The sequence below is a fragment of the Scatophagus argus genome, chromosome 7, assembly GCF_020382885.2.
Source record: "Scatophagus argus isolate fScaArg1 chromosome 7, fScaArg1.pri, whole genome shotgun sequence".
NCBI lineage: Eukaryota > Metazoa > Chordata > Actinopteri > Scatophagidae > Scatophagus > Scatophagus argus.
This window is the reverse complement of record NC_058499.1, coordinates 3712130-3737912: the sequence shown is the minus strand read 5'-3', so window position 1 is coordinate 3737912 and position 25783 is coordinate 3712130. Positions and strand designations below refer to the sequence as shown.

Sequence of the window (25783 nt, the reverse complement as noted above, 5' to 3'; positions counted from 1 at the left end):
ACAGCTGGAAGCACATTCTGTTTCCCATGTCTAAAAAATAAAAACAAATAAAATAAAATCTCTTAAACTGGTTTCCTCTCAGCTTTGACTGGAATATTAATTACTTATGCCCGGTTGTATTAATCATTGTTATAACTTATCAAGTGGATGTGGCAAACGCTCCTGTTCTAATAAAATGTTTGGGTTTTGTTAACTAAACAAGGAATCTGAAGACGCCACATGATGCATTTTCTCAATTTTCATCTCATGAGAAGCTTAACTGATTGATCAGTAATGTAAATAAACTGCATCTGCAGCATCAGCTAATGGTTTTCTAGTTCATACACACAGTTTGGTGCAGACAAATCTGCACAGGTTGAACATCAGTCATCCAGTGTGACAACCTGAATTTGTTTAGTTGAGCTGGAAATAAATAGAATTGCGGATATGATTTGTTTAGTTGAGCATACATGAAGGACTTACTGAAATATGTCAGACTAATAACACAATAAGCACGTGAAGAATCGGTATCCAAGAAAAACAAAATACTACACACGGAACAAAGTGAGTTTCCGTGTGTCTATGAGAAGAGCAAGGCTCATCTTTTAAGATTTATTTTGCAGAGGAGAAACGGCTGAAACTTCCCAGCCGTAACCCTCCGTCCTCCTCCGTAGCTTTTTATTTCCCCTGCGTCCTCTGTGAGTCTTGATCCGGCATTCAGCTGGGATTACTCTCGGTGTTTTCCCTGGAGCGGCGGCCGGCTTCAGGTCCATCAGCTGATCCCGATGCGGCCAGCGAGGAGTCGCATCGCCGCACCGAAAAGAGTCGTTCAACGATGAACAAAAACACCGAAAAAAACCCATAACTTTCCTGGTGTGTGCTGGGTAGAAAAGAAGTGAAGTCCAAAGTAACAGAGAGCAAAAAGAGTAGCGTAATATAATAAAAAATCAGTAGAAAACGGTGAAGAAAGTCGGGAGCGTCTGTAACAGGCTGCACATGTATCGACGCATGCGCACATTCGATATATATATTTATACAATAAATATTATTCTGGAATGATCCATTTTACATAAATGAGTAGGTTTTAGTATTTTGACTCTAATACTTGGACATGTATGCATTTATGTACATTTATGTGAAATTTTCAATGCAGGACTTTTACTTGGACTTCCACACTGTAATACTACTAGTTTTAGTACAAGATCTGAGTACCAGCAACATGAAATATACTCATCATGTGATAACCACAAGCACTGGGTGACTCAAGGGTTTGGGGAAAAAAAAGGTTGGATGTGTGCATGGTAGACAAAACATGATAAAAGTGCCTTCTGAGGTGGCCCAACATGTACTACAAAATGACATCTGAGTCACATAAAAAGTATCTAAAAGTACCGCGACTTTCTGCGCTCTGGTGCCCTTCTTATTAGTTGGCCCCCTGCCCCTCAGGCAGCCTGAGTCCGCCCCTGCTCTCATCAGGCTTTTCTTTTTTTTCCTCTCCTTTTCATTTATTTGCGTGTGTTTTCCTCTCGCTACGCGGTGCTGCAGCTCTTCCATCAATAATCACGAGTCTGACAGCGCGTCACGTGACTTTTCCTCATCGTGTCCAACAGACGGTTCAGCCTCGCGCAGAGGAAGAGTCGGACAGACAAGCCACAGACAGGAGACAAGTGCAAGTCCACCATTATGGCGCTGCGGGACGAACTTTTAAAGTCAATATGGCACGCGTTTACGGCCCTGGACGTGGACAAAAGCGGGAAAGTCTCCAAATCTCAGCTGAAGGTAAAGCGCCAACACATTTCTGTCGAGCGTGAGCTGCCGTTTGGACGAGCAGGAAACTCACTCATCAGAGCTTCACGTTTTGGTGTCTGTTTTTGTCTCATCTGTAAAAGCTGTTAAACGCTGCAAACACCGCCAAGCTTCAGTTCAGGCGCACCTGTCAGTAAACCGACTCATTCGGGAAAATAACGCGACTTTCAGAGGAAAACAAACGAACAAAACATTTAGGAAAGTCTGGAGCCAAACCAACCCAGAGCCACAGGGAAGTTTGAAGTTATCAGAGTATAACTTTGTGTTTTGTTGGACGTTGACAAGCAGCTGCAGTGAGCCAGAGGCTCAAAGGTCTCCTCAGGAAAAAAAGAAAAACAACCTGGAGGGCCGAAGTGGTGCTAAGGGAGATGATGAAGGCCTTAATGTGGGTTAAACCTTTAAAAACAAATGCTGACAGAAGCCTCGAGAAGCAGATCTCTATTACTAATGTTCACATCCTGCACTTTAAAATGCTGCTACAGATTAAAATTAAAATTGCAGTGTAGAAATCTTCCCAAATCCAGTCAGTAAAATGTACTTTTAAAGTATTAAAGCGAAGTGTTTTTGTGACTTTTACATCATCAGATCATTTTAACTGAAAGCAGGACTTTTCACTTGGAGTTGGACTTTTTAATCTTCTCCATTAATCGCTTTGTGACACCTTCAGTCTGCTTGTTTGGTTCAGCCAACAGTAAAAAACAAAAAGCAACAAAGTATTAAAATAAATGACAGGAAGAGCAGCTAGTCTTTTAATTTGTAAAGTAACCATAAACTAAAGCTAAATGTGATGTAAAAAGGCAGGCAGCCATCACTTCCTGTGGGTGACTGTGTGTGCGTACGACTGTGTGACACACCCACGTACTTCCATCTCTGTGCCAGCCAAACATTGTTCAGCACTTTGAAAGGAATGGACAGTAAAGGTCACGTTTGGCGGACAGCAGCCTCCCAAACTGAAACAGAACTAAACAAAACCAAAAACCAGCTCATGTTCAGTCTGAGACGCGTTTCATGTGTTGAAGGCGGTGAAACTCCCCTCCACGCCGCCCCCCTCGGAGCCTGAATGCAACATGTTCACAAAAAGCAATCTGGGAAATACAGGAAATCGCTAAACGTGTGTCCGAGACGTGTGTGTGTTCACTGGAACATTTGAGCAACAAAGTTATTCCTGACGCGTGTTGGACTTCAGATGGAAATCTACCAAAATATCTGAGAACTTAGCATCTGCTGCAGCGGCTCTGAGGGTTTATATTTAACATAGATGTTCCACCTGTAGACTCGTTCAAAGCCGCAGGTGAAACCAGGTGAAGCTACAGGTGTTTACTGAGCCACGATAAACAAACGCACTTCACATGAAGGAGAAGATGGAGGTTTTACTTTGCTGCTCTGAGCTTTTAGGACTTTTGCTCAGTCGATTGAGCTTTCAGTGAAAAATAAAATATGTCAACTCCGAGCTCAAATTATATCGGTTTGATATTTTTGTCAGTGTTGAAGCCTCTTCTGAAGACTCAGAAGACGTTAAACACTTCAGTTAAATTCAAAAAACTTTTATTGGCCCGGGAAACAGAAGTTTAAAGCGAGTGTGACGTTAACAAACAAACAAACAAACAAACAGAGCTGTGATCCTGCTGTTAGAAATATGCAGATCAGTAAAAAGCTTGGAGGAGGAAATGCATTTTAAAATAAATAATCCAGCCACTTTATCCACTTAAACGCAGATAAAATTTATCCTCTGGGTACGACGATGAGGTCCGATGATAACAAATCTGTTGGTTTCTGCTTCTAAAATGTGAACCTTTGTGGCTTTTTGTCTTGTACGATCTGAAGACGGACGCTGTCCTCCATTTTAAGACTCGCTGACGACTAAAAGATTCACTCATTAACAGGGAAAATAATCACCACATGAACCGTAATGAAATCTGTGGTTGCCGCTCTCAGTTTAATGTTTTGTCGTGGCTGAGCAAACTGCCAACCAGGTGTGAAGAGGTGTGTTTTGAACAGGAAGTCAGCATCACAGAGGTTGGGTGTGACACACGCGCTTTCCAGTAAGCTGGCACAGAGTTGCATTAAGGGAAGATCCAGAGTTTTTAAAGTGACGAAAAGTCAGGATGTCTCAGCTGCTGCTGCTGCTGCTGCTGCTGCTGCTGCTGCGTCGACTCTGAAACTAAAACCCTCCTTCTTTGTCCTGCAGGTGTGTGACTTACCTGAGCTACACTGATGTCTGCGACTGCTGATCTGATGTTAAATATTCACCTGCTGTTAGAAAACGATGACTTCCTAAACACGACTTTGGCGTGTTCCTCCTCACTGTGCCGCTTCAGTAGTTAACTCGTTCTTTGATAAGTCACTGCGTGATGAATAAAATCCTCGCGTTAGCTAAACTATAAGCAAAGCAGCTGATGCAGCATTTCTGACAATCAGTTCATCAGTCATTAGCCAAGCAAAAATGACAAACATCCTCTGGCTCCAGTTTGTCGAATGTGAACACTTTCTGGTTTTTAACGTTGGCTCGCTTGGCTTGGACCTCCTGACCTCCGTCATGGGAAGTCGTGATGGCCATTTTTCACTGTTTTCTGACATTTGTGGACTCGCGGACTCAGCTGGTGCCTCCATATTTGACAAAAAGATGCGTTTCCGAGAGATAAAATGTGATGAAGCTGAGGTTGTTGCGGTTGCCCTCACTGACTTGTCCTCTGTCTGCCTCTGTTTCCCTGTTTGTCACAGCGGTGTAGCAGCCCTGAGTTTTTAAATGTTTTCAATCACAAACGCATCACGACTTGCTGAGTGCTGAGATCCTCAGGCGGCCTCGAGTCCGCCGCTCATCAAGCATACTAATAAACCCGACACGTTCTCCATCGTTCCAGGTGCTGTCCCACAACCTGTGTACGGTGATGAACATCCCGCATGACCCCGTGGCGCTGGAGGAGCACTTCAAAGACGACGACGAGGGTCCCGTCTCCAACCAGGGATACATGCCGTACCTGAACAAGTTCATCCTGGATAAGGTACCAAAACAGTTCACATGATCCTCCAGACTGAGTGCACGAGTGAAACGCAGCAGACAAACTAAAATATAAATTAACCTGCACCAAACATGGAGATGCAAAGCACGCACCTCCAGTGAAAGTTTATTCGAACAGAGGAAACTTCCCCATATCACAGAGGAAACGGTGTTTGTCAACGGTTTTGACATCTTGAGGCTTCCGATTCACCTCTCTGTGCTGCGAGTGATTCTTTGTGCCTTCATATGAAGACATGTGGGAGCACAAAAAACACAAACTTGGCAGCGGGACTGAAAACGCTTCAGTTCAGTCGTTATCTTACAGAAAGAAGCCTTACAAGCTCGATTTGTGCCCTGGGTTTTGCCTTTCAGGCAGGCTGTGTTGGAGCCTGCTGAGGCCACATGCAGGCTGAGAGGATTTTCTACAAACACTGCATGTGTTTTCTTTTTCTCCAGAGATCATTTACTCTAAAGATTCACACGTGTAGCCTTCTCTGCATTAGAACGAGACATTAGAACGTGAAGAGCTGTTTTTAGTGCATATGAAAACACACGGTCTGTTGTTGGGTCTCACACTTCTGTTTATCAGTAGCTGTTTGAGTGTGGCGTGTTGTGCGATGACGCTGGTGACGTCCACCGACTGACACGTTATTATCAGTCTGTCGTGTCCGTCAGCCTGAGCTGAGACAGAAACGCAGAACCAGTCATTGAACACTGCGTCAGCTCATTCAGCTTCTGTTCTGTCCCTCTGTGATGATGTCACGGCGAGCCACGTCGTGTCACATGAGCGTGACAAGTGAGAAAGCTTTTCTCTTCGTTTGGGTTAAAACAGAAGTCTGCAAAGTGACTGTAAAAGCGCTTTTAAAATCACTTTTGCAATTCAGTTTTGAAATTCATTCATTGATTTATGACCTAAAGGCAAAATATGGAAGAAAAGAATCCATCGGCTGATTTAGTTTTCATTTCAATAACCTTTACTGAATCAGCTAAAAAGCAAAAGCATAAACGTCTTGGGGTGTCGCAAGGAATCGTGGGCGACGCGTCCCTAAAATAAAACCACAGTATTTCAGGGTACTTTTGCAGTAATAATGTACTAGACAATATACTGAAATATCCACTATATAGACAAAAGTATTGGGCCACCTGACCTTTGCACCAACAGACGTCTCATACAATGACGTCTCATTGTAAACACACAGACAGCTTTGCAGCTCTAACAGCTTCCACTCTTCTGTGAAGGCTTTCCACAACATGTTGGAGTGTTTCTGTGTGAGCATTTGTGAGGTCACACACTGATGTTGGACCAAAAGGCCTGGCTCACAATCTCCGTTCCAGTTCATCCCAAAGGTGTTGGATGGGGTTGAGGTCGGTGCTTCCTCCTGTGCTGCCGGGTTGAACATGTGTGTGAAGCCTCAGCATCAGCGTCCATGTAGTCCACAGTCTCACTGGTTTGGTGGAGCCACACAACCTGCGAGCTGGTGACTCTAGTTGGAACTCACTGAATGCGGTGGAGCTGGTAGCTGCTTTCCGTTTCAGCCATGCTTCTTGTTGTCACTGCCAGTATGATGTCATTTCATTGACAAGTTGGGTTATTGTCATTGTCTGAATGTGTGCCGTCATGGCGTAGTGCTGCTCTGGTGTCTCGCGGTTTGTGCTGTCTGATCTGTGACACAGGAAGCCTCCTCCTCAGAGGGAGGTCTGAACGGGGAATTCACGGGGAAAGAAAAGCCGCACGACGAGTTTAGCGACACTGCATCAGTTCCCCTGCGATGCAGCACTCGCACTCACAGCTTTGCAAAGCCGCATGAGGGTTTACGCTGACCGAAATATTCAAGAGATTTTTTTTTTTTTTTTTGGGCTGCATGTCTTTATCAGATAGAATAATTGTAGATATCACGTGCATCATTTCATGCACGTTTCCCCAAAGCAGTCAGACTGATTTGACATCTTTTGAACCTTTCTCATATCCACCAGTTTTAAATAAACGAATGAGTGAACTTGGCTGCACAGCGTCGGCGTGTGTGCTGACGGACTCACAGGCGGCCCAGTCGGGTTTGAGGAGGCTAAACTCAGGGACTCTTTCCATGAGGAAATGCACACTCTGATTTAAGGTCAGCAGGAGGGACATGATGTTGTGAGCAAACACTACTAAACCCCCAACACACACACACACACACACACAGTTTTACGTACTTTTCCACACACAAGTGCCCCTCCCGGCCATTGAAGTGGAGGTGACGCGGCCACAGAGGACGAAGGGCGTCACTCGGTATGTTGGGCTCCACTCGCGCCTGAGGAAACTCCACCCGCTCACACGAGGAAGCTGTGTGTGTGTGTGTGTGTGTGTGTGTGTGTGTGTGTGTGTGTGACCGACCAGAAACAACTGAAGGCTTGATTTACACATGATTGAGTTTAGTTGCAGGTTTAGTAAAACAGAACAAAACCCAAGTTCCACCTGTGTTTGTGTTTGTAACGTAGACAGGAAGTGACGGCAGGTATCCTCACTGACTCACATCACTTGTCAGCAACAAATAAAAGTGCACACGACTGATGTTTACCTTGTCGGAGGACAGACTGACACACGTGATTGTGGAGCTCAGAAGTCTGTTGATTCGGCAGGACTCAGCACTTTGTGGTCTGATGGAGCGTCGCACAGAAACAAGTGAATCTGTGTGTGTGTGTGTGTGTGCGTGTGTGTGGAGAGACCAACACAATGACCAGCTGCAGACCTTTAAATATCACTTTTGTGTATTTTTGTTGGTTGGTTTCCAAATCCAAATTTCTATTAAAAAAGAGAGAGCGAGAGAGAGAGAGAGAGAGAGAGCAGCAAGCAAACCAGAGCAAATAACCAAAATATTTTTGCTGTGCCATCATGTTAAAGTTATCAGTCTCGAGTCTAAATTAAAGTAAGTTTTGGACCTTATTCCCTGTGAATTTAAGCTACAAAACAGGGTCATAAAGTTGATATAATTGTGCATCTGAGCTGCTTTGTGAAAGGTGGAGGCTGTGAGGTGAAACAAGCGGCTGACGTTGGGAGCAAGTTGAGTCTTAACTGTTCAAAGGTCTGTTAAAAGATCTGAAAAAGGTCAGAGGCTCATCTGGTCAAAGGACCACAAGATGGACAGAATGAAGACGTTTATCAACTGAACGAGTGAAGGAGAAGCTCCCAGAACAGGTTGTGCCAGACTAACGAAAGCTCACTTTAAAATGCAGAGAACTTTGGTTTGAATTGCCAGGCATCCAAAAGAGACCTGCTTTGTAATTTTTTGCCAAGTTGAACCCCCCCCCCCCAAAAAAAGAAAAAGAATTTGGGTGAAATGGCCCTTCTTAAAGTCAGCTAATCGTTGGAGTCGAACGAACAGCCCAACCAGCACCTGTTTTGGTAGTTTTCATTTCATACACTCGGCCGTCCCCGTCGTCGCTGGTTAACTGCTAATGTGCAACAAAGCCTTTGATTGGTGACGAGCCTTTTTCATGGAGATTGGGATGCAGGAGATACGGCTGCAGTTTGGCTCCTGAATCCTAATGAACATGTGGCAGCGGAGAAGGAGGGGAGGCAGCGCCGACAAGGCCCTCGTTGTTCAAGTGTAGCGAGAGGGAGGGAGGGCGAGAGGAATAGAAGAAGACAGACGGGGAGAGGGAGACGGCCAGCGCGCCAAACAAGGCGAGCGTGACACAACAATGTCAGAAGAAGAGCTGCTCTGTCATAACAAACCAGACGTTCACAACTGCACTGCTGTCCCGACCTCGTCTGACGTCCTGCCAGCTTCTCTCTCTGCAGTCCAGTCAGCGCTGACTCATTCAAAACCACAAGTCGAAAGTAAGAAGGGAGGCCCAAGAGCCACCTGATCATCATCATCATCGTCGTCCTCCTCACGTGAGAGGGAGACGGGCAAACTGCTGAGTAAAGACAGGACAGGGCAGCATGCCAACATGAAAAATGACTCTCCGCCCAGAATCTGTTTTTAGGTGGTGAACACCACCTGTAGGAGTTTCCTCCTCCGCTCAGACTAACGTCAGCTCAGACTGTGAGAAGTACGGTTAAAATGAAGTGCAGTTTGTTCAGGGCCAGAGCAGCAGCAGCAGTAACATCCTTACTGATTTCTCCAGTCACTCCGGCAGAAAAATAAATGTTGTTTGATTCGAGTCGAGTCTGAACTGTTCATATCAAAAGTCTTTCAGTCTACACAGCTGACTTACTCGACATACTTGTCCTCTCTGACAGTTTATCACGTCCACCAAGCGAAACCCAATCCAGTCTTAACCCAACGACTTTCCCATCAGCACCACATTCATGCGGGCGTGATGTTCGGTGTTTGTTGGACTCTTCCTTCTCTTTTGAGGAAACAGTGATTGTACTGAACGTGGTGAGCGTATAAACGGACAGTAGAGCAGTTTATTACACTACAGATGGGGATTTGAGGCGTTTTTTATTTCTGCTGTGACATGCATCATGACTGCTGCACAGTCAGAAGTGATGAAAAACCAAAGGATGAAAGTACAGACTTTCCACAGCTGCCTTTGGAGCCCACAGAGGAGGGAAATCACTTTAACATCCAGCACAGGTTTCACCACAGGCTCTCACTTAGCACAATGGAGACTTACATCAGATCCTGTGCGGCTTTAGAAAAGCTCGGCCGGACTGAATGTTTCTCTGTCACAGCACAGAAGATGAAAATAATTAAATGAGCGTGAGAGAATGCAGGACGATTTGTTTTGCAGAGCAGCACTGACTCGGCCTTCTGTTTCTTTCTAATTGGGCAGATCTTTATTTCGCAGAGACGGATAGCAAGATCAAGACGCTGTTATCATCGCAGGCTTTACAGGCTCACTTTTCGTATCGCAGCTCCCACCAAATGGCATGAAATACTCAACCACTTGTGTCCTGTAAGAGTCAACTTCAGGACCTTTTCAAGGTTTTAGGACATGACCGGACCACTTCGAGTGCACTTCAGGCCCGTCAGGGCGTAGAGAGTCCAAACTGTAAAGGGTTTAAGTTTGAGCTGTCTAGTTTCGACTTCTCATTTGAATTAACTTCTGCCTTTCTGCTAAATTAAAGTCGACGGGCGTTAGAAAATCACGGAAGACCTGTTACTTGATCAGATATGCTCTGGGGATTACAATATCAATCTATTTAATCACAATCTGATCCTTTTTGCAGCCGCTGAAACAACACAATATTACGCTAAAGATTATTCTAATCGTTTTTTTTTTGGCATGAATTCACCTGAACAGCAGACTGTGGGGAGTTCAGTCTCGGGGCTGGCTTCACCTGCAGATCAGTTTTAATTGGAGTTGTTTTGGAAGTTTTCTGGTGGTTTGTTTGACGGGACGGCTGCCAGCGGGACGAGATGTGCTTTTAGTCCACACACACCGCTGCTCAGTGGGCCTGCCAGGAGGCTCCATGGAGACGCTGCTGTTCAGCGGCCCGAGAAGGACGTTTCCCCTCCACAGCACCGATTGTACCTTTTCAAGAGCTTTCCTCACATTTAACTCTGGAATTTGAGTTTTGGTTTGCTTCTGAAGTGGGAGGAGGAGGAAGAGGAGGAGATGAAGGTGCATGTTCAAACATTTAGCAACCTGGTTCGTTAATGTTCATGCCATGATTTGGTATCACTAAGCTTTATAAACAGTAAGCCATTAATAAGGAGTATTGGGTTGCCAGGTTGTGAGAAATCCTTGAAGTGTTTATCCTTCCTCTTTGGTCATAAGATATAACACATTTATTCATATATCACTGATGTCTGTAATTTATTAATACTTTGATTTTGGTCCAGCTCGTCTGCAGCCCTTTTTTAATCAAACAGAGGGACATTTTCACAACCTGGCAACCCAATAATTCTCATGTATCATCCTCTGCCTTTAGCAGAGGTGCCCAAATTGTGGGTTAAGACCCTCTGAGGTCACACAAAATCAACTGGACTTCTAGTCAGACGTGCAACAAGAGCAAACCATCTTTAACCTGTTATTTTTTTCGTACTTGTTTCTAGGTGCTGAACAGTCTTACCTCCTCTCACACCCTCTGCTCAAATCCCCCAGCTCTGCGGCTCCTCTTCAGCTCATATCTTATAGAAATACAAAACTCATGTGCTTTGCTTCAAACTGTTAGGAGACAATAGAGTTTGGACCCACTGACCAACGTGTTGTACTGCTGGAAACATCAGCAGGGGGACCATTTGCCGACTCCGGGGGTTTCATCTCGTCTGCCTTTCCTGGACCAAAACAAACTTCTTCCTTGGTGTGGAACATGATGTTCTGTTATTCTTGTTCTGCTCTGCCACAGGTGACAGACAACTTTGACCGCCAGGACTTCAACAAAATGTGCTGGACGTTGTGCTCCAGGAAAAATCTGGATTCGACCCACCTGTGCATCTCCAACGATGACGCCTTCAAGATCTGGTGCATCTTCAACTTCCTGTCTGAGGACAGATACCCGCTGGTCATCGTCACTGAGGAGGTGAGCGCCCAAGAAGTGAATTTTCCCACTTTACGACCGCTTTGTGTCTTTTTAAACCATTTGTAGCACTTGTCCCACCAAACGTAGTTTAATTTACAGAGCTCAGCATCCACAGCGGGCTGTCCGGGGTCCTTTCAACATGAAGATTTATCTGTGTTAGTTTGTGGAATATATTTATGTAAAATGTTTATACCAAACAGCTCAGTGCATCAGTGTCAAAATGAACGTCAGATCAAGATTTGGGTAGACAAGCCTGAGAATTCAGTCAAACATTTAACGTGAGCTTTCAGTATTTGGATCCCCAGTCTTAACTCAACCATTTGATGCTGCTGTCAGTGAAGGCTACAGTTTGTTCACTGCTCAAAATGATTCATCACTTTTTTCCTTCCAAAATTCATAATTGCACAATTTCAAAACCTCCGACAGCTGATTTTGGGTCTTAATTGAGTCCCCATCACTGCGTGCATGTCGCCTGATGGATCTGCCGCTTCAGATCTTCACACACTGGAAAAGCACTTCCTCCAAAAGGTTGTCATATGTCAAAGTGGGAGAAGTTTTTAATGTGAATAATAATAGAAAAACAGGATTAGCTAGCATTTGTCTGCTTTTTAACTTCTCACTCGCATGAATGGACTTCTGTTCATGCTGAAGCTCAGTCAGTCAGTCAGTGAATTTTAGTTGCACTGCTCTGTGTGTGTGTGCGTGTGTGTGTGTGGTGCTTCGCTGCTGCAGCCACTGGACAGTTGAAAACCTCTGTTGCTCAAGAGCAGAAAAGGAAGTTTCCAGCTTCCTGTTCTTTAACAAATGCTGGAAGATTTATTGTTGGTTATAACATCAGAGCTGAATCACAGGAAGATTGTTTTCAAAAGAAATGTCAATTTATACGCTGCACTCAGGCCATGTAGAGGTGAACAGATGGACAAATACAGGAGTACAGTACAGGACGGGCGCAGTGAGCCTCAGTTTGAGTGAACAGATGTATGTTTTAATTCAATTCAGTTTATTTATATAGCACTAATTCACAACAAAAGTTACCTCATGACACTTTCAAATTAGAGCAGGTCTAGACCAAACTCTTTAATTAAATTGTAATACAGAGAACCCAACATTCCCCCTTGAGCAAGCACTTGGTGATGGTGGCGAGGAGAAACTGCCTTTTAGAAGGCAGAAACCTCGGAGCAGACCCCGGCTCAAGATGGGCGGCCATCTGCCTTGACCGGTTGGGTAGAGAGAGAGAGAGAGAGAGAGAGAGAGCAGGAGGGAGGGAGGGAGGGAGGGAGAGAGAGAGAGAGAGAGAGCAGGAGGGAGGGAGGGGGAGAGAGAGAGAGAGACAGACAGACAAAGAGGGAGAAGGGGTGGGGCGTGAGAGAAGGAGCATACAAGCTGAGATGCATAGCAGCAGTAATAATACCAGAAGTACTGAAACTAACCTGTTTAATAACCTGTTTGTATGCACATCTCAGATTGAGTACTTCCTTCGCAAGCTGACGGAGGCGATGGGGGGCAGCTGGGTGGAGGAGCGTTTTGAGGACTACAAGCTGCAGCTGAACTCGAAGCAGCAGAGTCTGAGCGTCTGGGAGCTCATCAGCCTGGTGGGCTCGGGTCACTTCAGCAAGGGCATAGACCACCAGACGCTCTCCATGGGCATCAACGAGGTCTACCAGGAGCTCATCCTGGACGTGCTCAAACAGGTGGGCGGCACACCTGCGCAGACGGACGAACAAATGCTGTGACTGTAATTTTGTAGCGGCAAAGTCACGGGCTCACTTGTTGGCTTCTTTCAGAGCTTTAACACTCATTACGTGCTCTTCATCGATGAATGGAAGTTTCGGGTGTAGTCATGTTCATAAAACTGTTCACCTCAAGGCAAACGTGACACATAACAGACAGGTGTGGGTCATCAAAGGAAGAAAAGTGAATTAAAATAGTCCATATAATATATAAAACAAGGATGTGAGACTTTGTGGTCATGTGTGACTGTGGTGTAGATGTTCGTCTGAACCCATGAGTTGAAATGAGGACATAAAGAGAGAAAACGGCCTCTAAAATGACACGTAAACGCAGAAAAGATACTAAAGACAGAAGATGGAGGTCTAATGTTGAGATTGAGGGTAGTCACATTGCCCTGATTCATGTCTTCCTGTTCCCCTGCAGGGCTACATGATGAAGAAAGGTCACAAGAGGAAGAACTGGACGGAGCGCTGGTTCATGCTGAAGCCAAACTCCATATCGTACTACGTGGGCGAGGACCTTGCTGAACAGAAAGGAGATATTTTACTGGATGGAAACTGCAGCGTGGAGGCAAGATCCTGCTGTTCTAATGAAAAATCTTCCACTTTTAGTACTGATCGATCTGATACGTGAAACTAATGTGTGTAAAATCACCAGCATCACCTGCATCTGACACACAGGCCAAATCAAATCACTTGTACTTACAGCAGCACTGTGATGTCAGCTGACCAGGTGAAGTGCTGATTAGGGGGTCGGCTCCTGTGTTATCTTATGTGAGAAGTTCAGCAGGAAAGAAAGGATAAAAAATAAAGGTGGAAGTTAGTCTTGACCTGCCACTCAGTCAGCAACCTTTGTGTACTGATCAGCTGGTATCGTTCTTATCTGTTGTTTTCAATGCAGCCCCTACAAGATAAAGATGGGAAGAAGTGTCTCTTCCTCATCAAGTCCTCACAAAAAAGCTTTGAAATCAACGCGTCGGACAAGAAGAAGAAGCAGGAGTGGATCCAGGGTGAGGCGTGACACCACTTTGTTCATATCGCAGCCATCACTCTTCTTCTTACTTATCACATAATCAATACTTAATGTGGTGACTCAGCGTGCGTTTCAGGCGGCTCATTGGAGTCGTGTCAAGTTAAGATAGACAAAGTGGTTTATTAACTTCAATGAGACATAAAAACTGAAGTACAAAGTACTTCCTTCCTTGCAGTTTTTTGGGCGTAAATGAGGTCAATTTAAAAGAAAGGCCAGTTTTTTCATCTTTATTGCTTTGCGGCTTTAATCCGAAGGCAGGCAGGTTTTGGTGCTTCAAAGCTTCACAGCTCTTTACGGATTTTCTTTTCATTTACAGCCTGCTTTGAGTGAAATCACTGCTTACTTTTCCCATCACGTTTCAGCCATTCAGACGTGCGTGAGCCTGCTCCGTCAGGGCCGGCCGGCGCCGCACCGCGAGGCCCGGCAGAAGCGACGGGAGCTCCGGCTGAAGCAGCAGGCCGAGCAGGAGGAGCTGGTGCTCAGGATGAGGGAGCTGCAGGTGGCCAACGAGGCTAAACAACTCGAACTGGAGAACATGAGAAAGGTGAGGAGAAGACGACACGGAAACACACACTGAACATCCCCGCCCCCCACGTGAATCCAGTCTGCACAGGAAACACCAGTTCTGTTCTGTTTTGTAGCAACCTGAATTTAAAATAGCTCAGTGTTGAAGTGAGAAGAGCAGTCTGATCCATTAGGTGAAGGCTGTCAAACAGGGCAGACCGTCCTCAGTGTAGGACTGGTTTTACATGGTCACGTGTCTCACTGACTCTCAGCTCATTTCCTGACGAGCTACACGCTGATGTCAGGTGCTTTTTGCTCAGACCAATAAAGATAACACGCACATTTTATTTTCCACTGTGGACCTGTAGAATTAACTTTTACATAAAACAACAGCTGTGGTTAAAGGTACTAAACTAAGGGGTTTAAATTTCTGCCAAAACAAACTTAAATCTCGTGACAGGACAAACAGCAGTCGATAAAAATAGGAAGAGTGTGTGCCGTCGTGTGACTGGGGCAAACAAATACAGAAAGACAGCACAACAACAAACAACAAGTATGAGGTTATCTGTAGATAACGCTGGAGGCATAACACGGCCATCAAACCACTGAAAGAAGGAAAGAGCTCTCAAGGAAGTTGTTGACTGAAATTTCTTTGCAAAGGAATTGTGAGGGATTTCCCCAGAAGACATTTTTAAAGGAGTACGATTAACACGGAAGAAGAAAAAAAAAGGCACAGAAAGCATCACATATGGGAAATAAAAAAAAAGGAAGCAAGGGAAGGGATGAGGTGACTTGGAGGAAGGGGACACGTTGTTCCCCTAACAGTGTCTGAAGCAGGACAGACAGAAAAAGGTCATGTTTGGTTATCTGAGACTCACGTGTTGTCATGTTCACAGCCGACTCAGCTGTTTTGAAGTATCTGTTCTGCTCTCCATCAGGGACGCTTCTGCTGCCTGAAAGTAAACCCTGTTCATCCACCGTACACCAGGTGCTCGTGTCCTCGAGTCGGACTGCGTCATCGGCCGTGTCCTGACTCGTGCGCAGAGATGAGGAGTTTCTGGCTCACGTCGGTTTGACTGAAGCCCCTTGAGGCTGCGTGCAGACTGACTTTTAGTCTGCCCTGAAAATGTCAGCATTCTTTTGGTAGTTGAGCTCCGGAGAGGCGACATTTAAAAAACTTTACCGGAAAAGCAAAACAAAAAATGACGACATTTTGTCATTTGAATTCAGTCTTCATGAACATGTGGAAGACAGTGTAGCAAATGACCAACATTTTGACACTCAGTAAAAATATGTTCTTGAATGCCTCCAAGCTGACAAAAGCTGTGGCAGAAGGCGTCTGGTTTTGAGTCTGTCCGTCCCCGTACGCGATACCTCAGGACGCCTTCAGGGAATCTCACCAAGGTGGTGAATCTCTGGATGTCCATCCTGAAACTGTGCTGACTGGGTTGAACGTGTGTGTCCACCGCCAGCTCATTGGTTCTGATGATACTGAGCTTCAGGTGGTTGTTGCTGCTCCATGTGGTGAAGCTCTCTGTCAGTCACTACAGATATTAAATGAATCTGGACAGACATGGCTGGAAACCGCAGCTTGACTGTGTTTTATTACATCGAGTTCACTGAAGTCCTCTTGGCCCCAAAGAGCTCAGTGTGTTCAGTGTTACTGTGGACTGACAAAGCACAGTGTTTTGGCGTCTGATGAGCCGTCAGACTCGTCGACCTGTGAAGTGCAGATGAGTCACATCTCCTGCAAAGGAAATGCTATAAATGGATATTTATCTGTTTAATCATCAGTGACTGTGATGTCACCACAGGCAAAGCCAAAACAAAAGCTGATTCAGCACCACAGAAGTGACAACACAGCTCAAAACAATACGTGAATTACAGCTGTAGAGCCTTTAAAGATGACAAAATGAAATCTTTTTCTGCTTCACACTCTTGGTTTCAATCACACACACACAACAATTAAAAAGTAGGTCACCTAAACACTCCTCTGAAACCCACTGCCAGGCCATGAATACCAATAATAGATGAGCTCCACCCTGCAGCCACTGAATAGTCACCCAGTGCAAACAGAGGAATGTTTATTGGACCAGGAAGTGGGCCGAGAGCAACTTAAGACTCCATTAAACATGTTCTTCCAGTAAATCTCCTTAAACCTGACTGACTGTCGACACTGCTCACCGTGTTAGAATTCAGTGATTATGTGGATTCCCCCAATGGCTACTTCTAGTTCACTTGCTAAATGGTTGTGAAACAGGAAGTACTGTGAGCTGACGTCACACGGTCGACAGAAACATGCCATTTCATACTGTCACTAATCTGGTTGTGACACTGGCTGCTTCAGATTTAAACGGTTTAAAAAGCAAACATTCAGGACAGCTTTCGGTTTAATTTGACTGACACCTTTGGTATAAACTCTTCCCTGCCACTTTGTTAGGTACACATCTAGAGTTTAATGCAGTCAGACACAGCAGACCTGCCACAAACTCTGCATTTAGGAAGATCAGTATGTTTTGCGATCTCTTTGTAAGCTTGAAAAGTACATTCATTTTGTCAAAGTTACGATCGCCTCCGTTTTAGAAATGTCAGCCACTATGAAGCTGCGTTCGAGCCTCACTTCTGCTCCCACGGTTGGCCATAAATGGACGCAAATGACCGTAATGACTCATGTCTGTATGCTTCGTATACAGGAAACTTTACACACTGCTGCTGCTGTCATCACACGTCTGTGCAAACCGTCACTATTAGTGATGTCTCAATCGTCGTTACTAATTCAGCCAGAGAGATAATCGATCTTTTAGGTTACGCAATAAAAGATGAAATGAACACAATACAGTTGGAAGTAAAACTGATGCTTTCAGTGAAAGGCAAACAAAAACAAAATCTGTTTTTATTTAGATTCTTTCTCCGTATTTTCTGTGTGTGGAGTTGATAAGATAAAATAAGATAATCCTTTATTAGACACGTTTAACAATCTGAGAAATACTGTAAACTAATAACCAGTCTGATGATTTCATGTTTTTGGTAAGTAAAACCTCACTGGAAGTGCTGACAGCTGAATGATGCAGTCAGATAAATCTTCTTAGACGAAGAGATGTGAACTGAAAACACGATCACCGGGTTACAGTTGGAGCGAGTGAGAAGCAGCAGCAGCAGCAGTCGGTCGAACGAGTTCACGTCGCAGTCGTGCAGCAGAGAACAACAGTTGGCTTTTGTTCGCTTTCCCACAACAATCTGCCATTGAGGTGAAAGTCTGGTCTCACACGGACGCATGTCGCATGACTGCACAATGAATGAATGAATGTTTGAGCACACAGAGAAGGAGCCTCGTCCGCGGCGATCACACTGCGCTGCCGGACTGTCACAGTGCTGAGGCAGTTCACAGCTGGGTGAGGTTACCGCTCAGCCGCAACTGCTTTTACTTTAATTTCTCCTCTCAGAGCTGCTTCACTAAACACTCGGGTCGAGCTCCAAAATTTAACTTCTGCTTAGATTCAGTTTTAAAACCGGAGAATAACAGGAGGGCACTCAAACTTTAAAAGTTCTAAAGCTTTGTAACGTCATTCCTGTTTCTCGTATTTTTTATTTATTTTATTAAAGTTAAAGTGTTAAAGTTAAAGTGACATATTTTGTCATTGGAGGGAACTCACTCCAACGAAATTTGTTCTCTGCATTTAACCCACCCAAGTGACGTGCACACACACACAGCAAACCCGGGGCAGTGGGCGACCGCGTGCAGCGCCCGGGGAGCAGTGGGGGTTAGGTACCTTGCTCAAGGGTACCTCAGCCATGGACACCGGGACGGGGAATCGAACCAGCGATCCACCGGTTACGGGTCCGACACCCTAACCGCTGATCCATGACTGCCCCGTAATTTTAACAACAACACCACCATTACTGTACACAGGAAGAGAACACGAGGTCAGGCTTTACAGTTTCAAATATAGAGACTGTACAAGTGAGGAGAGGCTGTGGCACACTGAGTTAAAGACAGATTTACAGCCTGCAGCGTGTTAACGTGTCTGAGACGCACTTTACAAATGAAACAATGGGAAGAGCGAGCAGCGACCAGCAGGTGTGCCACACCTGAAGTTCACATAATTTGTTCTGGTTTTCACAAGTAAATTGTTAGTGACTGGAGCCAGTTAGTCCAATCCATGGCACACTTTAAATAAGAAGTGTGTGTGTAACTTTTAAAAAAATCATTTAAATCTAATACATCAGTTTAATACATAGCTGTATAGAGGAACTGAATGAGTAATGGCCACTCAAAATAAAACTGCTCTTGTCCATAAATGCAGTTTGAAAACAAATTGCGTTGTGTTTGTACTGCGACCTGTAATGCAACCAACTTTCTAGCCAGGGTTATTTTCTTCGTCTGCAGAGTGTAATTCTCCCTGATTGGCTAAAAGCCTCCATTTAGTCTCCCTGTGACATTACTTTAGACGTGCTTGGTTTTTTTGTTTTTATTTCCACTAAACATTTGTGGGTGAAAATGAGAGAGCAGCAGTGTTTATGGAGGTGCATTCATCTACTGGGAAAATCTTACCCCTTCTGAAAACATGTCTGCTGCTCTTTTCTCCAGGCGCTGGAGGAGGCGGCGGCTAACGCAGCAGAAGAAGAGCGAAGGCGTCTCCAGACCCAGACTGAACTCCAGGACCGCTACAGGACTGACCTGGAGAGAGAGAAAATGGTACGTCACTGCTCGCCATCGTTTCTCTCTTGGTGCAGAGTGTGAGAGCTGAGCTGACAATGTGTTAAACTTCTATCTGCAGGTGTCAGGTTAGACCAAGTGTAAAGAAAGAACGCGTTAGATAAGATGAACTTTACTGATCCCACAGTGGGGAAATTCACTTGTGGCAGCTCACAAGATCAGAAAAGAGTGCAAAAAAGTGTAAATATAAAGAGATAATACATTAACGATTTTCACGTAAACACCGCACAATTTACAGCTATATACAAGACGCATGAGGAAGGAGGAGACTGAGTCAGGAGAGCTCAGGGACATCACGTCACAGTCAATAACAGCATGCTGTGAAGGTGCCTTTGTAGCTCAATTCATGATGACAGGCTTTGCTCAATTTGGTTGCACTTTACATCACAGCTCGGTAACAACATGGCTATGTTGGTTATACCCAACATAAGCTGGGCTGAACTCCAAGCTGATGAGCAAAGGCGTTTTCAGGGTGTTCATGTCGGCCTCTTGGCCTTTCCTGGTCCGACAGGTACGGCAGCAGATGGAGGAGCAGGTGGCCCAGAAGTCCACTGAGCTGGAGCAGTACCTGCAGCGGGTTCGGGAGCTGGAGGACATGTACGGCCGTCTGGAAGACGCTCTGGAGGACGAGAGGCGTGCGAGACAGGACGAGGAGGTTGTCCGCAGGCTGCAGGCACGGTCAGTCAACAAAAAGTGGAGGATTAATGAGTACCCAGAGCTAACGTTAGCTGTGACTTAAGAGCTGAACTAAATCACACAGGACGGCAAACTGCTCTACTGATGCCGCAGTCGTTATTCTGCTCTTGACACTTGATCAAATGGCATATTATTTATTACGTTGTGGCTGAATGTGCCCTCTTTGTACGCTCCACCAAACTGACAGGCCAGGTGCCTGTGGTTTCCACTGCACGACACATAACGGTTTGCACCAAATCACCACCAGCCTGGGAAGACGAAGAAACAAACACGTGTCACACAGCCTGTCGTGGCTCAACAAGACGACGGAAATGATAATCCGCTGTTCCAAAACACTTAAGGCTGCCGACAGGTGAAATAAGGTCCATCACAGCAATTCCACCATCTGCTGCTGTTTGATTATCAGCTGATAGATTGTGCAACAAGCGGCGTGACATCGCCCCCTAATGGAGCCACAGAGCGCACCATCAGTTTTCTGTCCTGTGTGGTTCTGATTTCACCTTTTTACTGAGACATAGTCAGGGTCAGGTGACCAGAGATTAACCAACCGACAGGCTGACAACAAAAAAGCCGCAGTGGCCACCAGAAGATGCATCACATCATCACTGGTGCAAAGTAACTTTCAACCATAAACTAATTAAACTGAGCCTCACATTTACCAGCTGCAATATTGTGATGTAACCATCACATAAGTGAACCTATAATAACGATTCTTCAGGAATGAATATGTTTTGATGACATGTACACTTTAAACATTTAAAACATGTAGATTAAATGTAGGCCCATTTCTTGTTACTGTATTTCTCCACAATAGCATTTCTACTTTTACTTATGCAAAATATCCAAGTGCTTCTTCCAGCGCTGCATGTAATGCGACACCCCATTTAAAAGATCTTTAAGGTCAGGCACATGAACAAAAACGGCGTCACAGGTCACATTCTGTTATCAGCTAGTCGGTGTTGTTCTCCTCACACACGACTCTGTTTTACTTCATATTTACTGAGTGTGGGAATCCTTTAACGTGAAACTGTCTTTTGTGTCTGAGCCACACAGGGAGCCAGACAGTCAACTTCTACTTCCTTCACTCCACCACATTTCCTCCTCTCTCCTTCCTTCCTCTCTGCTGACATCTTACTTTCCACCTCACAAATGACTAAGCAGCAGTGAGCTTGTCGCCACCACTCGACTGACCACTGCGCTTAAATTAAACCATGTTAAAAAGACAGCATCTTTTTATCAGCAGCAAATGTGGGCCATTTACTGGATGTTTTCATGCAAACAACCTGCCATAGAAAGGCAGTCCAGTCCTCTATCAGGCTAAATTAAGTTTCATGTAAAGCCTGTTATTACACCACTGTGGTGTAATCATCTGGTTTACCTACTACACAACACCACACAGGGCTATTTAGTTAGAAAAGAAACTCTGTGAACTTATCAGAGATCATGAGAGGAGAAAGAAAGAAAGATATTCATTGTAATAATGTTCACTGAGCCAGTTTGACCTTTTGTATGTTGTTAGACATTTTTGGACTAGAGGAAGCTCCCTTCTTATCACATTTTTTTATTAGCTCCTACTTGAGAGTAAGTACTCACTCAGCCAAAGAGGAACTTTGACTGACGCAAGTGTACGTTGGCTGGTTTAACACACGAGCCAATGGAACACAGTCGGCTGCCGTTTTTAAAAACCCCAGTGAAACGTTAGCTACGTAAATAACAGCTGCTAGCAGTAGTCTTAAAAGGAACAGAACAAAAGACAGACAAAGTGTCTGTCAAATTGTTGCATGTGATGCAGGAGTGATGTTGTTACTAACCCCTAACCACCGGGCAGCTTGTGCTGCTTCAGCCTTCCTACTGGAAATGTAAATGCGAATACAAAAAAATGACCTTGAGGATGTGCAGCTCTCAGTGCGCAGGTCCTCCTCGAGTCCCCAGAAACGTCTGTTCTGAAAAAGCCTTTTGTCACCTCTGTAGTTCCCGTGTCTGCAGCCCAATTACTCTAATTCTTTCAGGTAATATTTAAGAAGATTTATACAGAAAACCAAACAAACAAATAATGTAATACAAATAATAAACTTTAAGAATTAAAGTGTACAGCACTGGCCTTACATTTTGGTTCATGCCTTTTGAAGCAGACAGGAGCATTAATCTGTTTGAAGAAGAATATAAACAATGCAAATAACACTAATCCAGAAGTGCAATCAGTAGTTCCACTTACACTTAAAAAACACAGTCCATAGCTGCGCTGTAGCACCACTGACATTCAGACTGACTGAGATTGAGAGATTAGGGCTGAATTATTTTGGGGAAGGAGTAAAATGAACAGATGGCGCTCGATTTGTACGCCTCAGCGTTGAGCGTGTTTTATGCAACACTATAATGCAGGTTCCAGACCAATTGAAAACAACAGAACTACGGTGCTTTATAGTCACCCATGCTGATGTCTGTTTGGAGCAGGTTACTGGAGGAGGAGGCCACAAAGAGGGCGGAGCTGGAGCAGATCCACCTGCAGCAGCAACGCGCCATCTCAGAGACGGAGGCTGAGAAACAGGAGCTGGAGAAGGAACGTGTGGCCAAGGAGAACGCCCTGCAGGCAGCCATGAAACAGCTGGAACACCTGGAGAAAGAGAGGCACGGGGCCCTGGAGCAGTACCAGGTCAGCCAACTCTTTAACTCATTTACTTAAAATGAACAAAAAATGATCTCAGTTGTTAGTAAAGTAGTTCCTCTCTTTACCACAAGGTGTCACTATAGGACTGCTGGATGGGAGGCAGTCTTTCAGAAATGATAGGAAGTTGATACTGTTCATGTTACCTGCTGACATACCGTAACAAAAAATGCTCTTCTTCTTAAACATCAAATAAGGTTGCCAAAGTTTTGTCAGAAAAGAAGCCTGTCCTTGTATTTTACGATCTGTTAATAAGGGTGCTGTGTGTTTGGTCTCTGTGCGAGCCAGATGGTGATGAAGAAGCTGGAAGATGCCACAAACAACACCAAGACCTGGAAGCACAAGGTGGCTGAACACGAGGGCTTGTTACGGCTCATTCAACCAGGTAACGGCAGCACACTCACCAGAGTCGTTGATGGGATTTCTGTATTTTCCACTCTATCGTTCTTTTCGTACAGGCACAGTGGCAACCTTTCTAGGCCAGACTTAACATTTCCATATCACCTTCAACAGAGCGCAAGTCTGAACCGAATGCTGTCAGGTTAGCGTTAAGACCACAGGGGCACGCAGTTTGATATGTAAAGAAACTGACCGAATGTGCTCTCTTCCACCTCATAAGATCGCTGGAATGAATGTATTCTCAAGCTTCATCTCATGCACAAAGAAAATAAACTAATTTTAATAAATTAGATTTGTGTAAAAGAGCAACAAGATGCTTCGAAAACAGGAACTGAATCAGGGTCCCAGCTGATCGTCCTGTCATTTCAGCGCTTGTTCATCAACACATTTCACTCTCTAATAACTTTAAATGACCAAACTGAAGCCTGAAGAAGAAGTCTGCCTCTCTCACGCACCAGTGATAACACTACAATCATTTGTATGTTTACAGTTGGTGCGCCTGACCTCCATTTAAAGGGATGGAAGACATGGAAGCAATTAGGATTAAAATGAATGATGGAATAATGCATATGCAAAACAGCAAAAATCCCTTAAAACAAAAGACTTGTTGAATTTACCTGCAGACTCACAAACTACATACACAGTCAAAAAGGCAGTATACCAGTATACCAAAGTGTTGCTGAGCCCATGTAGTAATTCTTTATACAATCGTGTTTCACAAAGTCTTTTTCTGCTTCTGTCCCAACTTGTCTGAAATGTGTTGCTGACATCAAATTCAAAATGAGCATCTATTTACGCAAACATTAAATATATTGTCTTTGTACTTTCATTTGAGTTTATGTCAAAACGGTTGAGCAAAGAACTACTTTCTGTTTTATTCAGGTTTTACACAGCGGCCGAACTTTTCTGGTTTTGGGGTTGTAGGACTCGGTTACATTTTGGAGAGCAAACAGTAAATCTAAGCACTAAGCCCTGCAAGGAAAAACTGCATGCTGTCATATCTTACCTGAGACAGGTGGGACTGCTTCTCAGCCAGGTGCAGCTCACTTTTAAAGTGTCAAATGGAGTCAGTGCTTTGACTTGCCATTTGCAATGCACAGTAGAGACAAATAACTGAGGGCAGCAGTCCAGCTTGACTGAAATACTTCAGCCTCTGTGGTGAAGGGTCTCTTACATCTTTTTCCCCTCCAGGTTCCAAGGGACAGTCGCTGATCACCAACTGGGGTCCTGCAGCCTTTTCTGACGCAGAGCTCCATCTGAGGGAGAAGAAATGGCAGGAGATGAAGAACCAGCCGACCCAGGCTCAGTAGAGAGGCCCCTGGAGGCCCCAAACACCTTAAACACTCAGAAGAGAAGAGAGGCCTGCTGGGATGTACTGGCTGGTAACTGGATGCTCTGTGAAATTAAAATGCAAGATTTACCAGGATGCTGTGAGGAATTTTATGTTAAAGGGATTTTTAGCAATCAGTAGCCCTTTTGTGAATATTTAGCGCTGCCCAGTACAGAGACTCAGATTTTCAGATTGAGAAGTAAACTCACTAATTCTAACAAGGGATCCAACAAAAATACTAAGTGAAGAAATGATAACATGGAAAAACGCTGGAATAATTGTAGCTTTGTTGGCAAAAGGACTGAATGCTGTGTCAGTCGGCTGGTCCTGCATAACTGAGCAGTTATTGTTGTCAAAATAACTTTAAACTGTGGCTCGGCCATCTTAATATTTCAACAGGTTAACAGTGATCCAACACTGACCTTAGCTGACCGAGTGATAACAGTACAGTAAGTCATATGGCAACAGGATGACCTCGAAAGACAACTCAATCTACTTTTGACCACCTCAGCCCCCGTAGGACCAACACTCATCTCACTATGAAGTCTCTGTGATACAAAGTTGTCTTAGATCCTACCAAGTTAACAATATACACAATTTAAATCTGTTGATTTTAAGATGTTCAGCTTTTTAAAGGTTGCGAGTGGCAAAGAATGTGCACCTTGAGCTTTTATCGCTTTCTTTCACTTTGTCAGGACGTGATTTGTATCTATGAAATGCACTACTTTTGACCCAAGTCTGAAACAAACTGAGCGTGTTTTAGGTTCAAGGCTGTCGTAAAGTTAAGGAAAGGTGAACTTTTTAAGATCCTGTGACTCTTTCCTCTCAACTCTTTGGGACCATTACATGAAAATATGAGGGATTTTTGTACATATTTTAACAACGGTTTCTGTTTTGTGAAAGTGTTTTGTTTTCCCTAATAAATTTAAGCTGCAAGAAAGCAGCGTCGGTAGCATCTGAAGATGACAATGTTTAATCAAATGTAAAGTTTGTTTGTTTGTTTGTTTAACAAATTGTCTTAAAAAGCTGTCTTCTTACAAAAAAAGTGTCATTGTCATTGTTCTCATCAAATTGCTTCAGTCTGTGTGACATAGGTTTATAACTGTCTAAAGAACTGGCTCGTAACATTTCCTGCTTGTAAACATTGTGTCAGAAATAGGGCGCATTGTGGCAAAGTCTCACTCCAAACAGGAATACTAACTGCACAACATTTGTACTGTGTAGTTGTACTGTAACCATCAGTGCTTGTGTTAGCGTCAAGAGTCAACAGTGTGGTTTCCATTTTACGTTTTTTATATATATGTAAAAAGCAGAAGACTGAACTGTGTAATAAAACGTGTCTTGAATAACTATGGACTGTATGGATGCAATAAATACAAAACAGTACAGCAGAAACAGACATATACAGCTACTGCACAAAATCAGTCGGCCTTTTATGAATATTTACGCTGCCCAGTACGAGACTCAGA

The 25783-nt window shown here is 44.4% G+C and overlaps 1 protein-coding gene and 1 long non-coding RNA gene across 2 annotated transcripts; one reads left to right on the top strand and one right to left on the bottom strand.

Annotated features, from left to right (window-relative positions):
* Positions 1-1513: 1513 nt before the first annotated feature.
* Positions 1514-25664, top strand: swap70b (switching B cell complex subunit SWAP70b). Its single transcript, XM_046395210.1, has 12 exons — positions 1514-1758; positions 4647-4787; positions 11067-11240; positions 12704-12931; positions 13395-13541; positions 13872-13980; positions 14366-14547; positions 19096-19203; positions 19736-19902; positions 22375-22573; positions 22874-22970; positions 24176-25664. Exons 1-12 carry the CDS (start codon positions 1663-1665, stop codon positions 24292-24294), a joined length of 1767 nt encoding a protein of 588 aa, XP_046251166.1. The 5' UTR covers positions 1514-1662; the 3' UTR covers positions 24295-25664.
* Positions 12396-14482, bottom strand: LOC124062445. The gene is made up of 3 exons (XR_006843922.1): positions 14347-14482; positions 12671-12944; positions 12396-12447 (listed from the first exon to the last, which is right to left on the bottom strand). It is a non-coding gene; the product is annotated as an uncharacterized LOC124062445 (long non-coding RNA).
* Positions 25665-25783: the final 119 nt, after the last annotated feature.

Bases quoted from the DNA above. Each gene is read 5' to 3' on its own strand.
- swap70b (XM_046395210.1), top strand. From the start codon at position 1,663: ATGGCGCTGCGGGACGAACTTTTAAAGTCAATATGGCACGCGTTTACG. The intron at 19,903-22,374 runs GTCAGTCAACAA...TGTTTGGAGCAG, and splicing joins GTCCGCAGGCTGCAGGCACG to GTTACTGGAGGAGGAGGCCA. The intron at 22,971-24,175 runs GTAACGGCAGCA...TTTCCCCTCCAG, and splicing joins GTTACGGCTCATTCAACCAG to GTTCCAAGGGACAGTCGCTG.